The 16,920-nt window shown below is 43.0% G+C and overlaps 1 protein-coding gene across 3 annotated transcripts in view; it reads right to left on the bottom strand.

Annotated features, from left to right (window-relative positions):
• The window catches only part of GNS (glucosamine (N-acetyl)-6-sulfatase), a 30,775-nt gene extending 15,886 nt beyond the window's left edge, over positions 1–14,889 (bottom strand). Inside the window, exons 1-6 of one of the 3 annotated variants that reach the window (XM_073327880.1) lie at positions 14,625–14,888; positions 12,538–12,597; positions 11,643–11,849; positions 11,070–11,135; positions 10,522–10,620; positions 4,516–4,683 (exon numbers count right to left, since the gene is read on the bottom strand). In XM_073327880.1, coding sequence (XP_073183981.1) covers positions 4,516–4,683; positions 10,522–10,620; positions 11,070–11,135; positions 11,643–11,849; positions 12,538–12,597; positions 14,625–14,777 — 753 coding nt within the window. In that variant the 5' untranslated portion in view covers positions 14,778–14,888. Of the gene's footprint in view, positions 1–4,515; positions 4,684–10,521; positions 10,621–11,069; positions 11,136–11,642; positions 11,850–12,537; positions 12,598–14,624 lie in introns of all 3 variants that reach the window. The other 2 variants (XM_073327882.1, XM_073327883.1) reach the window with 2 other exon arrangements.
• Positions 14,890–16,920: the final 2,031 nt, after the last annotated feature.

Raw genomic sequence — 16,920 nt, 5'->3', positions numbered from 1 at the left:
TGTCCAACCTGCTCTTAAAAATCCCCAATGATGAAGATCCCACAACCTTCCTAGGCAATTTATTCCAGTGCTTAACCACTCTGACAGGTAGGAAGTTTTTCCTAATGTCCAACCTAAACTGCCCTTGCTACAAATTAAGCACATTGCTTCTTGTCCTATCCTCAGAGGTTAAGAGCAACAATTTTTCATCCTCCTCCTTGTAACAACCTTTTATGTACTTTAAAACGGTTATGTCCCCTCTCAGTCTTCTCTACTCCGGACTAAACAAACCCAATTTTTCAATCTTCCCTCATAGGTCGTTTTCTAGACCTTTAATCATTTTTGTTGCTCTTCTCCGGACTTTCTCCAATTTATCCACATCTTTCCTGAAATATGGCATGCAGAACTGGAAACAAAGGTGAAAACCAAAACAAAGTCATTAAGCACCTCTGCCATTTCCACATTTTCTGTTATTGTCTTTCCCGCCCCTCATTGAGTTCAAGTACAGGTGGGAGTTAGACTCAATTTTCCTCTGAGATCATAAAAAGAAAAAAAAAAAGAGTACTAGTGGCACCTTAGAGACTAACCAATTTATTTGAGCATAAGCTTTCGTGAGCTACAGCTCACGAAAGCTTATGCTCAAATAAATTGGTTAGTCTCTAAGGTGCCACTAGTACTCTCTCTTTTTGCGAATACAGACAGAACACAGCTGCTACTCTGAAACCTCTTAGATCATGTATCTTGAGAATTATGACAGCAGGACTGTGTAAGTTTCTGCTCAGTTTGAAAGGGACCCCATAGGGTATGTTCACATGGCATCTAGAATTGAGCCTCCCAGCTTGAGCCCACTGACCTCTGGTAGCAGGGCTTGCAGTAGCATGCGAAGAACAGCTGTGCAGACATTGTGTCTTAGAATGGAGCTTGGGCTCTCAAGCCAAAACCATCCCCAGGCTATTTTTAGCACTAGCACAAGACTGAGGCTCATTACCAGATGCAGTGTAGACATACCCACAGGGAACAGGAAGTGCCTAGGAATCACTTTAGTGGCTTAAGAAATAGGACTGTGAAAGGAACTCTGCCTGGAGAAAGCTGGGAAGGATAGCTGTTGCCTGGGGAAGACTCCCTAGACTGAGACCAGTGATGATTCTCTACCTGACAAGGAACCAGGAAGGAGTCCTGCAGGGGTGTAGCAGAGAACTGCTAGAAGAGGCCTAAGAGATTAACAACATAAGAAACAGCCTTAGGACAGTGGAGCAGAGTATTTTTGGGCTTAGAACAGATTGCTGCTAAGGCCTTTTGACACTACCTAGAGAGGTGATGCAGAAACCCCCTGCACTAAAGAAAAAAAGACTACTGAGCCCCTGCAACAGGAACAGCAGTCAGACCCTGGTACAAGGAGAGGCAAGTCCAGGCACTTAGGGCAGGAGACTATCAGGGCCCTGCCAGAGAGTGAAAGGATTTTATAGCTTTTCATTTGGACTTTTAACCCCAGAAGGCGGCCTCTTGCGTTGACCAAAAGGTCAAATCATCCTCCCAGCCTGACCATTTTCAGAGGGGAGAAACTGAGGCAGCAATCATGCACCTGACTAGGACAGGTAAGCCACACATTCAAGCAGCCAGAAACTCCAGTCAGAATTGTGCTAGTTGCCACACACACAGAAATTTAGACCTGAAAAGCTTGCTCTCTGAAACAAATACTAATGAAAAGTGAAAGAAAGGGACAAAAATCAAGTGTATACAAGTTACATAAATTTTCACTTTCAGTTTTAACGTGTAAAGCAACCAAGATCAGCAGAGTTGATTACTTGTTATCCCAAGCACCAGCCTGGATTTGGCTTGAGTGGGGTCTTCTCAGTGGTAGAACTTCAGCTTTGCAATTTCTTCCCCTAGACTCAATCTGTTAGAACTGAGGCTGTTAGAACTCCTAAATCCTTCCTATGAGTCATGTAATTATGACCATTTCGAGTCCCCATTTCTCTATTTTTGCACAGACTGGGGAGGGATTGGTGTTTGAGCATGGGGGCAGAGCTAATGAATCCAATTCGTAACAGAGTTCAATTACATGCAGCACCCATGTGCCTTTTTGGCAACTGTTCTGTTTCTGTTATTCAAATTAAAACACCTAAATGCTTGAGATTTGCCTAGGCAAGAAAGCTGATTTAGGATAATTAAGAACAAATACCCAGCCTGCAATTACAGACTTGACCAAGAGAACTAAAGATTTATTGAGGAGCTGAAAGTCTTCCTCTTGTCCTGCAGTACTCTGCTCTCCCTAGTCTTACCCTTCCAACCTATTTATGAATTTAGGCCTCATTTACAAGATTATTACTGAATTTAACTCATCTTAGATTAACCAATAGTGAAGGTGAGGGGGTGGGGGGAGTCCACAAGGCCTCATTACAACATCCTGTTGCAAATTAAAGGAATAATCTTGTCTATTACGGTTCTGTCAACAAACATTTGACTGTTGAGGACCATATGCAGCTGTTTCATTTCAGTCTCTAGCTGGGACTAGGGATATGTCTACACTACAGCCTATGTTGGCAAAACTTATGTCTCTCAGGGGTGTGAGTATTCCCCTCCCTGAGCAACATAAGTTACACTGGCATAAACGCTCATGTGCACAGTACTAGGTCAGTGGGAGAACTTCTCCCGCTAGTATAGCTTATGCCGCTCACAGAAGTGGGTTTTTTATGCTGACGGGAGAGCTCTCTCCCATCGGCATAGCGTCTTCACCAGGCACACTGCTGCGGCTCAGCTGTACCACTACAGCACTGTACGTATAGACAAGGCCTAACACTTCCTCCCTCCCCTGTTGTGGAATCCTCAATATCTATGGACTGAGTAAGTGCTGTAAGCATCCAGTATTAAGCAAATCTCTGCGGCTGTCCTTATGCATTGGACGGCTATGCAGTCAAGTGCAGAGGTTTTTGCCTTTGTTCCACATTAAAGGGCAACTCCCGCACTATTAGCCAATCAGCACTGTTTTTTTTAGCTGGTTGCTGACCAAATAACCACTTCTAGCTCGCTATTTTTAGAGCGCCCAACCACTGCAGTACCTAAACCCCAGATAGAACGAAGGATTCTTTATGGAAAAAAGGTGGTTCTGCTCCATACTGCCTGGTTTGGTGGCTTCTGCTAAACAACAATGGCCATCTTCCCTCTTTCTATTCACGCCCCCATCATTATCAAAGGGTTTGCAAAAAGCTGGGCTGTACATCATGCTCTGAACACCAAGCTTGGAGTCATTCTAACCCCTTCTAGTAAACAGTGAGGAAGTTTGAGATTCCATATTGCCCACTAAGGGTCTTCAAGATTTGGACCAGGATTTTGAACCAAATCACAGTTCAATGTATATCTCGGCCCAAAAAAGCCTCAAGAAGGCAACAGGTCTTACTAGCTGCGGTTTGTATGGCCTTCTCCTTCAGCTAGAGGTAGGACAAACTGCAAACATCTAGTATGGAGCTGACCATGTGAATTACTGTGGCTGGCTTTTCAGATAAGAATGGCTACTATCTCCTAGCTAAAGTGAAAGTATCTTGTCCAACTCATTATCCATGTGTTTTATAAACAGATACTAATTCAGCGAGTCTGACCCAAGACTGCAAACCACCTTGATAACTGAAAGGCAAATAGTCAAGATCACGTCATTGCTCAGTTACTTCCTTCGAGAGCTTTTCTTTTACCACTGGTTTAAATTTGACTCTACCAAGACAACTGCTTCTCACATTAACCTCATATGCTGACACCTGGATGGTGCCACCATGTCTACTGAAGAGACAATAAAACAATGTCAACAGCATTTGGTGGCAGTGGGACCTATGATTCATGACTTAACCAAGAGGTCTTCTAATTAGTTTGGTAAAATTGATTACTGGTAATGTTTTCCATTAAAAAAGGAGTGATCTGAGTCTCTTTGGTAGAGACAGTAATGCTCATCAACACCCATCTCCATTGGGCACTTGACAGAGCAACTTAAGGCATTTCCCTCTTCATTCTGTGTGAAACCTATTTAAGGTGGCACTCTAGCTGAACAACTTGGCAAGTTATGGAAGCACATCATTAGAGCTTATGCACATGAGTGCAAGACATTCTGGAAGAATAAAGTTCTTAATGGATTGGAAGCTGAAGGTAAAACTTCAATAAAGTTAGTAACAAATCATAATTTCTATCCTACTGAAGAATCGTTTAGTTCTTGAATCTTAAAATACAAGTGTGTAGCGACAGGTGTTTATTATTGAAGGCCCGGATAGCCAGTCTCCTATCACTAATAGGGTTAGCAAAAATCAAGTTTTTTAAATGATTGTGATCTTAATCTCAGATTTCCACATCAGATGTTTCACAGAAGAGTTGAAAGATTAAGATCACAATCCTTTAAAAATCTGATGCTGGCATCAGATGAGCAGCAGAACAACGTTAACCCATTCTTCACACCACTTAAACTTCATAGTGTTACACATGTAACTCAGACCCACTGTTTAATTATTTCCACCAATTAATGTAGTAATCTGTTTGGATTCTTGCAAATCCTCTTACCTTTCCATGAATGTTAAAATTGCCATTTCTTGGTGCACTGACATTCTGGAAGCTCTTTTTATATTGAGGGGCAGGTATCCAGGGAGAGTGTGGTGCTGGAGTGGAGATCATCATGAAGAAGGGTTCAAAGTTAGATTTATATTCCAAGAAATCCAAGGACATGTTAGCCTGCACACACAAAATTAGTTGTTTAAAAGCTCTCCAACACTAGTGATAACAAACCCTAATGTTAAGCTGTGAACTGTCCAAAATAGTTAAGACTAGAAGTGTATGAATACAAAAAGCACTTGTAGACTATTTTACAATCTCGTTGATTGAACTTTTACAACTGTTTGAAGTAGAACTTGTGGTAAATCAATCCCAAATGTTACGAGTTATTTATAAATCCTATTTCAACATAAGATGTCTTTTGTCCCTCACACCTCTAATTGCCACTATGCCTCAGACCTTCATGTCATTCAGAGCTGGAAAGCTTCATGTAAAGAAGGACTCTGATCTCTTATCTCACTCAGTCCTTATGTTGACAGAGCTCCCTTTCAAATTCTGCCTTCACTGACAGTTTTATTCATACTGTCAAGTACAATTCCATTTCATGCCCTTCCTAAATCTTTCTACATTTCAGGGGATATAGGATCCAGACCCTAAATGTTAGATGGGAATTTGGCAGTTTGTTCTCCTCAGGAGGCAGTCGCTCTGCTGGTCAATGTTTCATTCCCTGCTCTACTGCTGCCAACTTATTTGTTACATCCATCCTCCAATCTTGTGCCAGTTTGATGATGATCCACTTTTTTTTTTGGTAAAAGGTGATTAGGGAAGAGGCACCAACAGGGTATAGCTTTAAGCTTCATTCACACTTGTGCTGCTCCATTTGATCTCCCTCACCAAGCCACTCATTTTCAAGTCGTGTCTTGAATACTTATTGTTCACCTTAGCCTACACATGACAGCAAGTCTCACTTACTATTCCTTTCAGCCCATTACTGTAGCTTTCCCTTTGCCAATCATTAGAACTAATCTTAGTATGTGCACAGTTACCACTTACATCTCAGTTCTTCCCTTTTCTAGTCTCATGTTTTTCCTTTTCTGCCTGATGAGTCATCCAGGTCTGGTGTGCTCTCTATTCTACTTCTGAAGCAATGGACTCTAAGAACGCTACATAAATAGATTGTCTACTGCCCATTTGTGAGAAGCTATTAAAATCAATTATGGATTTTGTGGCTCACTGGTAATAAACCTATATCCCCACAAATAGAGCCTTCCTGACCTTTAAGTAACTTAGAATAAGATTAATGGCCTGCAGGACCAATGAGAGACCAACTCCCACCAAAGAGGCAAATATTGCAGCTATTGACAGAAGACTGGTAGTCTAGTGCTATATGTGATCACACTAAATTCTCATCTTCCACGCAGTTCAGGACATGTCAATACATCCTCTGAAGTCTGTGTAGTCGAGTGCTGTCTTTTGTCAGTCCAGAGTCCCCACTGTTTAATGGCCAAAAGCAACAAGCCAGCAGGCACCAACACACAAGCCTTTTTCAGGATCACTAATAGAGACAAGTTAATTTGAAATATTTAACATTAAATCACATAGCGTCACTACCTGTGCGAGAGAACCCTCCTCGACTGCTATACATTCTCAGGGACAGTTCTCTGTTGATACCGTTGTAAAATACTCTATCCACTTTTAGTCTCTTTGGTATTTCTAAATTGCCTATCACCTTGGAGAACGAAGTACAGGTAGGAACTGAAGCATCAGTCAAATGAAAAAGTCCCATTCAGTTACATCACATGAAGGCAGATAACTAAGTATTTTACAACCGTATCGACAGAGAACTGTCCTGAGAATGTATAGCAGGGCAGGAGGGTTCTCTTTGCATAGATAGTTAGTGATGCTATGATTAAATAGGCATCACAGAAACTTGGTGGAATGATGACAATTCATCAGTGGGACACAGGAATACCACAGTATGAAATATATAGGAATGAAAGAGTAGGTTATGCTGGTGGGGGAGTGGCACTACATGTGAAAGAAAGCACAGAGTCAAATATAATAAACTTAAATGAATCAAACTGTATCTCAGAATCTCCATGGACACAAATTCCATGCTTGAATAATAAGAGTATAGCAGGAGAAATATAGTAGTGACCAGGATGGTGATTGTCATTGTGAAATGCTCAGATAGACTGGAGAGGCTATAAACATAGAAAACTCAATAATAATGGATGATTTCAACTGTATCCAGTCAATATGGGGATGTCAACCCTCAGGATGGGATGCAGAGAAAGTTTCTAGACACCATTAATGACTGCTTCTTGGAGCAGCTAGTCCTGGAACCCACAAAGGGAGAGGCAATTCTTGATTTAGCCCTAAGTGGAACACAGGGTCTGGTCAAAGAGGTGAAAATAACAGAACCGCTCAGTAATAGGTGTCCATAATATAATTAAATTTAATATCCGGGGGGCAGGGGCAGGGGGAAGAGGAGAAATAGCAAAGAAACCCACCACAGTAGTATTTAACTTCAGAAAGGGGAACTACAAAATGAGGAAGCTAGTTAAATGGAAATTAAAACCATGACAAGAGTAAAATGTCTGCATGGAAAGTTTTTAAAAATGTCATAACAGAGGCTCAAATTAAATGTATACCCCAAATTAAAAAAAGAAAAAATAGTACAAGAACCAAAATGTCACCATGGCTAAACAGAATAAAAAGTAGCTAGATACAAAAAGGCATGCTTTAAAAAACTGGAAGTCAAATCCCAATGATGAAAATAGAAAGGAGTATAAACTCTGGCAAGTCAAGTATAATCTGGTATGCCAAAAAATGTGAGGAGAAAACCAGCAAAAGACAAACTAACAGCAAAATGTTTTTTCTAAGTATAGCAGAACCTCAAAGACACGAATACCAGAGTTACGGACTGACTGGTCCACCAGATACCATGTGAAACCGGAAGTAACCAGTCAGACATCAGCAGAGATGAATAAAAAAGAGCAAGTACTGTACTGTGCCTGTATTGCATCTTAATGGTAGGCACATCTGGGCGGCTGCCCCCACCCCCACCTCCGGACAGCCACCTACAGCAAGATGCTGGAGCTGCCAGGCCAAGGCAGCTGGAGACTGCAGAGCAGGGGCAATGCTTGGGTATGTGCAGCTTTCACCCTCCCCCCACCCCTCCCGGAGGGGGACATGGTTTTTACCTCCCCCTCCCCAGCCAGGAGGGGGATGCATTGTTTTTACCCCCACTCTCCCAGCTGGGAGGGGGCCACACTGTTATCTCTCTCTCACACACACACACACACACACACCCCCACCCACCCTCCCCCTGCCCAGAGAGGGACAAGCTTGCAAACTCATGCCAGGGCTGACTAGGTTGCTCAGCTGCTGCTGACTCCTATCTCGGAGTGTCAGCTGCTGGATCTGGAGCCTGAACTGCGCTTTGTTCAGAGCTACAAACATTTCAGAGTTACGGACAACCTCCATTCCTGAGGAGTCTGTAATTCTGAGGTTCTACTGTACATCAAAAGCAGGAAGCCTGCCAAACAGTCGGTGGGGCCACTGGATGATCAAAGTGCTAAAGGAGCACTCAAAGACGACAAGGCTATTACAGAAAAGCTGAATGAATTATTTGCATCTGTCTTCACTGTAGAGGATATAAGGGAGATTCCCACAACTGAGTCATTCTTTTTAGGTGACAAATCTGAGGAACTGTCCCAGATGGCTTTGGATCAAATTGATACATTAAACCATAATAAGTCACCAGGACCAGATGGTATTTACCCAAGAGTTCTGAAGGAACTCAAATATGGAATTGCAGAACTACTAATTGTGGTATGTAACTTTTTTTATCACTTAAATCAACCTCTGTACTAAATGCCTGGAGGATAGCCAATGTGATGCCAATTTTTAAAAAAGGCTCCAGAGGCAATCCTGGCAATATCAGGATGGAAAGCCTAGTTTCAGTACCAAGCAAATGGTTGAAACTACGAAAAGGAACAGAATTATCAGACACATATGAACACAATTTGTTGGGGGAAGAGTCAACACGGCTTTTGTAAAGGGAAATCATGCCTTACCAATCTCTTAGAATTCTTTGAGGGAATCAACAAGCATGTGGACAAGGGTAAATCAGCAAAACAGCCTTTCAGAAAGCCTTTGACAAGGTCTCTCACCAAAGGCTCTTAAGCAAACCAAGCAGTCATGGGATAAGAGGGAAGGTCCTCTCAAGGATCAGTAACTGGTTAAAAGAAAGGAAATAGGATAGGAATAAGTAGTCAGTTTTCAGAATGGAGAGAAGTAAATAGCAGTCTCTCTCAGAGATCTGTACTGGGACCAGTGCTGTTCAACATATTCATAAATGATCTGGAAAAAGGGATAAACAGTGAGGTGTCAAAGACTGCAGATGATACAAAATTACTCGTAAAATCCAAATCAGATTGCAAAGTTACAGAGATTTCACAAAACTGGCAACAAAATTGCAGATGAAATTCAGTGTTGATAAATGAGAAGTAACACACTGGAAAACAATCCCAGCTACACATACAAAATGATTCAGTCTAAATTAGATGTTACCACTCAAGAAAGACCTTGGAGTCGTTTTCAGAGAACTATCCACAATATGAAAAGGAGTACTTATGGCACCTTAGAGACTAACCAATTTATTTGCTCAAATAAATTGGTTAGTCTCTAAGGTGCCACAAGTACTCCTTTTCTTTTTGCGAATACAGACTAACACGGCTGTTACTCTGAAACCTATCCACAATATCTGCTCAGTGCAGCAGCAGCCGCCAAAAATCTAACAATGTTAGGATCCATTAGGAAAAGGACAGATAATCAGATAGTAAATATCATAATGCCCCTATATACATCCATGGTATACCCACACTTTGAATACTCCATGCAGTTCTGCTCACCCCATCTCAAAAAAGATATTAAAAAACGGAGAAGGTACAGAGAAGGGCAGCAAAAATGATTAAAGGTATTGGACAGCGTCCCTATGAGAGATTAAAAAGACTGGGACTGTTATACTTGGAAAAGAAATTACTAAAGGGGGCTACGATAGAGGTCTATAAAATCATAAATGGTATGGAGAAAATGAATAAGGAAGTATTGTTTACCCCTTCATACAACACAAGACCCAGGGGTCACCCATCAAATTAATAGGCAGAAGGTTTAAAACAAAAAAGTAAAGTACTTCTTCACACAACGCACAGTCAACCTGTGGAACTTGTTGCCAGGGGATGTTGTGAAGGCCAAAAGTATAACTGGGGCAAAAAAAAAGCATTAGATAAGTTCATGGAGAACAGGTTCATCAATGGCTATTAGCCAAGATGGTCAGGGATGCAACTCCATGCTCTGGGTGTCCCAAAACCTCTGACTGCCAGATGCTGGGACTATATAACAGGAGACAGATCACTTGATCGCTGCTTCAAAGGGAATGAACAGAACAGGGCATCTGGAATTGGCCACTGTCTGAAGAAGGGATACTGGGCCAGATGGACCATTGATTTCACCCAGGATGGCCATTCTTAAGTTCCTATCTTAATAAAAGTCTCTTGAAATCATGTATCTAGATATACTGTAACATCTAAAAAACAAATGAGCGTGATGTTAAAACTCAGTTACAACAACAGTTTGCTGAAGTGAAGCACATCCTCTTAGGTCTTAAGCCAAATTGCCATTTCACAGGTTGGTAGCCTGAAGTACTTGTTCTAACTGGAAGTCTGTGACCTACCAATCAGCAACGTTTTGGTCAAGCACCCTGAACTACCACTGAAGTCAGTGTTCACCTCCAAATCCGGCCCTTGGCTAACAGCTATCTAACAATTTCATTTTCCCATATTTGCATATACATGTTTGCCCTCTAAAGAGAGCTGGAATCTTGCTTCACTGGTTATGTGTGAAGTAATGACAACACCAACATTAGGCAATATCCATTCAGTAACAGAGCCAAGCATAAAGTAGTGTTTCGTCACAAATAGAACAGTAATGCAGCTGTTGTGATGTTCTTACCAGTACATCTGTCAGGTAATCTGCACTGTAGTTCTCACCATGCCTTCGTGCTTTTCCATTTATTGAAAGAGTATAATTATAGTACTTTGAATTTTTTTCCTATGAGAGAAGAAAAAGGTATCACTTATATAAAAAGACAAGAATCTACTATTTCATTGACCACTTTAAATAAACTAAGTTGTCAGCAAGTATTTGTCAAGCATGATTTTATCAAACAATTTGTCCTATTTAAGTATTTGTAATATGTGTTCTGCAAAAGGCCTACAAGCTTCGCCTTTTGTAAAACCAAAGTGATTCTACACTATAATAATTGCAAGTTTTTCTTTGTTGAAATTAGGTTTTCAGATACTTCTCTTCATTAGAAATAACTCCTCATTAACATCAACAGCCTCCATACAAAGCTGAGAAAATGCAAGGAAGGGAATTTCCTCTTTTAGTTAACAGAAGCATGCAAAAAGCAGATCAGTTCTTATAATTCAGCACAATTAAGCTAGATTTACTTTTGTAAAGTACCTACAACTAGGTATTTAATAGGAGCTGTCACATACCAAAGCATACCAAAAACTCCATCCAGGAGGAACATGGCCTATTCCCCCTGCATCTTCTGCTCCATACTGAAAAAAAAAAAAAAAAAAAAAAGTGACCCAGCACAGTCTCAGACGTTTAGGGGGATTTGTTTTCCTCCACAGCAGCCAGAAATGCAAAGGCCCAGTTCTAATCTGATGAACACACACTGACCATGTGGTGCCTATGGTGGGGGAAAACCCAGCATGTGCACTAACCAAAGAAGTCCAGCTGTCCCACATCCCTTCCCCAAATATAATCCTCAAATTCTAGTACTCCTGAAGTAGAGGACTAACCTACTGACTCTCTCAAGACTACCTGTTAAATGGATGCTGATACTTTGACAAAACTAAGTTGAGAAAAGTTACATTGCATGTCTTATTTCCTCTATTTCTTTAACAGTTCTGAGAAGGACCTTTTCATCTAAAAACAGTAGTATTTTAAATATTTTGGGGGTTTATTTTATCTACAAAAATAAGGATTAAGACTTTATTTCACAAAGTTACTTTCAGTACAGGCAATTCACCTGTGTCACAGCAAATATGAGTAAGATATACCTCATTCAAATACTTCCCAGCAAAGAATGTTTGATAGCCACACATAGACTTGAGGACTGCTGGGAAGGTATATGGCTCCTGTATCTTCTGCCATGATTTGCTGCTGCAGTTTCCCTCCAGAGTGTTATTGACAACATGATGATTATGTGGGTACTTTCCTGTTAAGATGCTAGCTCTGCTAGGACAGCACAATGCACTGGGGACATACTAGAACACAGAATGAAAAAATAGAAATTGTAAATTGAATCTGGGGGAGGGGGGGAGAGGGAAATCTAGCTTTTAGCCAATAGCAAGAGACATTAAAAGATATGCTGATGAGTCACTCACATCATAGATCAGATTACTCCCATTTATTTAGGCATGTAGAACTACAACCCAAATATTTTTATCAATTAGAGGTTGCATATGGGATTGGGTTTATATTTTCTTTAGAGTTTGCAATTTAGAAAATACATGTTATACACACAAGCAGGAAGCATCAGTTATTTGAGAATGAACAGTTTATTTAAATACTAATTATTGTAACAATTCCAGTAAACTGGAAGAATGGGGAACCATTAGTCAATTTTCAAATCTGTACAAAACCAAATTTTTGAAAATTTCCTTATTAGTTTCTAGCCAAAACTTTCATTTCCTAAAAATATTCATCAAATTAAGTGTTCTGAAATGTTCCATCCCAGGCACAGAAAGTGATCTTGGGTCCAAGTCACAATTTACCACAGGAATTAATCTGCCCCCCTGTATTCGCCATATTTAAAAAATTGAAACTAAACCTACTTCAGAGCCAAGTCACAGATTAAGTTTCTTATACCATTACAACCATAGGTATTTAAATTAAAATAGCTTAAATAAATACATGCCACTGAAGGTTACAGAAGTCAATGTCACCACTTACTGCATTTGAGAAGCTTATCCCCATCTCTGCAATAAGGGCACTGGTCTTCTTTAGTGGTATCTGTAACAGGTAGTAATTAGTACAATCAGCTAAAAATATCTGGATACTGAGATGCTAGTGTGCTATCTAAAGTGGCAACCTTAAGTTGATTTCATGGGAGGTATTTATAGAGTACCAATCACCACAGTATTTAGGCATAGGCTAGACCAAACCAATGCCTCCATTTCTTTGCAGTGAAACTTCAAACGCTACATCTAAAATGCAAGGCTAAATTTATTATCAAAATTCTTAGTTTATTTTTTGCAAGTTTTGACAGAATTCGCCTTTTAAGTAATTACATTCTACCTAACGTTTCTTCATTCAAATGGATCAATTAGACATCATTTTCTAGCCAGAAAATGGTGTTTTGTTTTTTTTAAATGCCACTTTTCATCCTGGAGCCAAACTGCTACAATCTCATAGTGTGAATTGATTCCTCATATATAGTTAATGAAACGATCTTTCAGAATGGTCATTAAAACTAAGTAGCCCAGCCATAAGATTTACTTTCCCACCCTCACTGGAATGAAATCCCTAATATTTTACTCTATCAAAAACAGGTACTCACCCTGGGCAAGTAGAATTTAAAGACTACAATAAAATGAGCCTTTTGGGATCTTTGAAAGAAAAGGTGCTCTAAGTAAGTAACATTCATTGTTTTATTTGTGGAATTTGCCAAGTCATTTCTGTTTTAATGTCGATTCCTTCAATGGACATCCTGAAGCACTCAACATCCCAAGTGAAGAACTACATACAGATAGGCTAATTAAGTGATCCTGGCGTGATAAACACTATGCATATAGCAAACCATGCGTGTGTTGATGCTGGTCAGTTTAAAACAGTCAACTGCAAATCGTAAAACATCTTAGATTGATGAAGACCTGTTACTTCAGGTTGTGAGGAAAAGGGAACACATATATGAGAGAGAGCAAGTTAAAACTAATGAATCCATGCGTGTCTCATGCCACAGCCAGGCTTACAGAACACTGTCAGTCTTGGTGGATGAGGGAGAGGGAAATGATTTTCTTCACTGCCCAACTAGTATGAAGAGCAAAAAACAGGAAGGATAAAATATGAGAAGAGGGGGATTTTTTAGAGTGTTTAATCTAAAGCACTGTGAGCAAGAATTTTCTCATTCTCTCTCTCTTTAATATAGATAACTAAGTGTGAAGTTCTGAATGTACTAGTTCTCTTGCCAGAAGGCATATTATGTATTCTTTTTACCTCATGTTCTTGCGAACCGTGGAGGACTTGCTCCCCAAAATGCAGTATGTTGCCTTTCTGATAACAGTGTCTCAATATTTGCCCTATAAATTAAACCCCTATGTTACAGCTGAGTGAACCATACCTAACTAAGTCACGCTTGCAATAACGCAATGAAGCAGGGTCACAGAAAGGCACCGGCAGACGTTTCCATTTACACGCCACCCTAGCGGACTCTCTGGACTTTCTAGAGGAGGGCTGACACTCAGCTTAGCTAATAAAGCAGCGCACAAGCCAAATACCACCCGTTCTGTCAGGGACGCTGCACTAACGACAAGCCCCCGGTCAGCCAGCGCACACGTTTTCCTTGCGTGAGAGGCGACATCTCGCCCCCAGCCCAGACACACACCGGAGGGGAGTTGCACGACAGCCTCAGAACACCTGTTATGCAGCCAGATACCCCCCACCCCCCGCAAAATGGCCTGAGTTCAAAGCGCTTTTCCCGCTCCCAAGATGCGGGGGGCCCGCTGCCAAGGCGGCGATGAGCGGCCCTGGGTGCAGCAGAGACCCTCCCTGCCCTCCAGCTAGGTAACGGCAAGGGGGGCGTCTGCCCCACCGAGCCCCCGCCCCTCACCCCCAGCCGGGTCAGGCCAGGAGCAAACGCTGCCGCGCCCAGCGGGCCCGAGCGCGGGGCTGCCTGCGCCAGAGGCGGGCGGCACGGCAGGACCACCCCTGGGCAGGGAGCAGAGCCCCCCACGGGGACACAGCGCCTCCCCCCCAGGCCCAGCAGTGGGGCCGGGCCCCCAGGGCGCACCACGTCGCGGGCGGTAGGGAGAGCAGGTTACCATGCCGCCGAGGCAGACATCCTGGTCATCGGCGAGGATCAGCACCACGCTGGGCTTCCGCGCCCCGCTGGTCCCGGCCGCCTGCGCGCAGCCCCAGTCGCGGCTCAGCACCAGCAGCGCAGCCAGCGCCAGCGCCCGCACCGCGGGAGACATCGTGCAGGACCCGGGCGCGGCGCGGTGACCTCCGAGCCGGCGCTACCGCAGACGAGCGCAGACCGAAACCGACTCGGGCGGCGCCCCGCCCCCGGCATATGACCAGGGAGCGCAGCAGGCGCTGTCACGTGACCCCCCGGCTTCAGCCGCGGCCTTGGCGTCCTCAGCCTCGGCCCCGCCCCCTCAGACCGTCCACGCCCACTCCCCAGGCTGGACCACTTCGCCTCCCTCAACCTGCCTCGCCCCCGCCTCGCTCCTACGTTCCCGCAGCCAGCCCCGCCCCCGCCCCCGCCTCACTCCTACCGGACGGCGCCACTCCTACACCCCGTCAGCCAGCCGCACCCCCGCCTCACTCCCGGCCCCTCAACCTGCCATGCCCTCTCCCACCTCACACCCTCCCCCTCAAACTGGCCTACGGTGCCTCACTCACAGCCCCGGACGACACACCCACCTGCCTCCCTCCCTCCCACACACCCACCCACCCACACCTCACTGCCCCCCTCATAGGTGACATCCAGGCGCAGCGTGTGGCCCGGGTTTCCTGACGTGCTCTCTCGGACCTACGGTGTCCAGATGTCTTCATTTTATAGGGACAGTCCCAATATTTGGGGCTTTGTCTTATGTATCTGCCTGTTACCCCCATCCCTGTCTTGATTTTTCACACTTGCTATCTGGTCATCCTACTGGGACCTGGCGCTGGCCTGGGGCTTGGGACTCTGTTAGGCAGGCCTGTCAAGCCCCCACATTTGGTGTCACCCTGCTGGGAGGCAGCCAGCTGAGGACGGAGGTCCAGCCTGTGCACAGGGCCAGTGACTGCCCACAGCAGCACTATGGTTGGCATTGTTGGTACTCCACACTTCAGGCCATACAGCCACTGGTGCGTGCTGGGTAAAGCTAGCAACTGGCCTGTGCTGAGCCTGTGGGTCTTTTTCACAAGGCACCATGACCACATGCCTGCTTGGGGTGCTGGGATTTCTCTCCCTGGCCCCAGGTATTCACCTTGGGGCTCATTGTCAGATGTGCTGAGCTCCCACAGTTCCAATTAAAGTGAATAGCAGCTGTGGGTGTTCACCTCCTCTTTAAAATCTTCCTGCCTGAGTGCCTGGCTCAGGGTTTTATACTGCTGCCCATCACTGCAGTATCTGGAACCTTCCACTTAAAAACAATAACAATAGCAAAGTCCTTAATGGACATCATGGAACCTCTGGCTTTTCTCTTTTGAGGGTAAAAAAAAATCTGTTTGTGGTAGGATTATTATTTTTACTATTTGCTTTGGTTAATTGATTTTTGTTTCTTGGTTTTGGTCTTATTTGTTTTTGTTGTTTTTAATTTTGTTTGTTATATTACCAAAAGGTGTCCTTTAAAAAAAACACAGCTCCACTAAATGAACTTCTAACATCATGATATTTACAAGGTTTGTGCTTGTTATTCTGTTCTACTCTGGTTTTTATTTTGCTCTCATCACAGAAGTACCTGAACACTTTCCACTAATGCATTAAGCAATATAACTAACATCTGTCACATGTGATACACAATGTAGTGTTTTGTCTTGGTAGCTCTTTTTTTATTTTAAGGTGTACATGCTGCTGCAAAATTCCTTTTGGTAACAGGTAATGCTAACAACCCTCCTTTCAAAGATGATCCAGAGGGTTATGATATGTCAACAATTGCTTATCCTCCCTGAGGAATTCTAAATAGGATGCCATGTGAGATTCCCGCAGATAAAATTAGGTCTTATGATCATAGATATTGTTTGAGTGGGAGGATGACATTTTCTATTTGGGAGTCCACTAAATGCAAGTGAGTTGAAAGGGCTGTTAATGATATCTAGTGATAGTGTTTTTTCAAAGTGAAGGTGGAAAAGTGGACGAAAATAGCTCCTAATACTGCCCCAACTAAAGGAAGAGATAAGGTGCGTGAGGTAATATCTTTTATTGGACCAACTGCTGTTGGTGAAAGAGATAAGCTTTGTGTAGCTCTAAAGCTTGTCTCTTTCACCAACTTGAAGTTGGTCCAATAATATTACTCCCCCATCTTGTCTCTCTAATATCTTGGGACCAAGACTGCTACAATAGCACTACAAATAACCCATCGAAGGAAGTCATTGGCAAAAATCCAATTGACTTCAATGGGAGCTGGCACA

Source organism: Lepidochelys kempii, chromosome 1 (assembly GCF_965140265.1).
Source record: "Lepidochelys kempii isolate rLepKem1 chromosome 1, rLepKem1.hap2, whole genome shotgun sequence".
NCBI lineage: Eukaryota > Metazoa > Chordata > Testudines > Cheloniidae > Lepidochelys > Lepidochelys kempii.
This window is presented reverse-complemented; position numbering and strand designations above follow the sequence as displayed.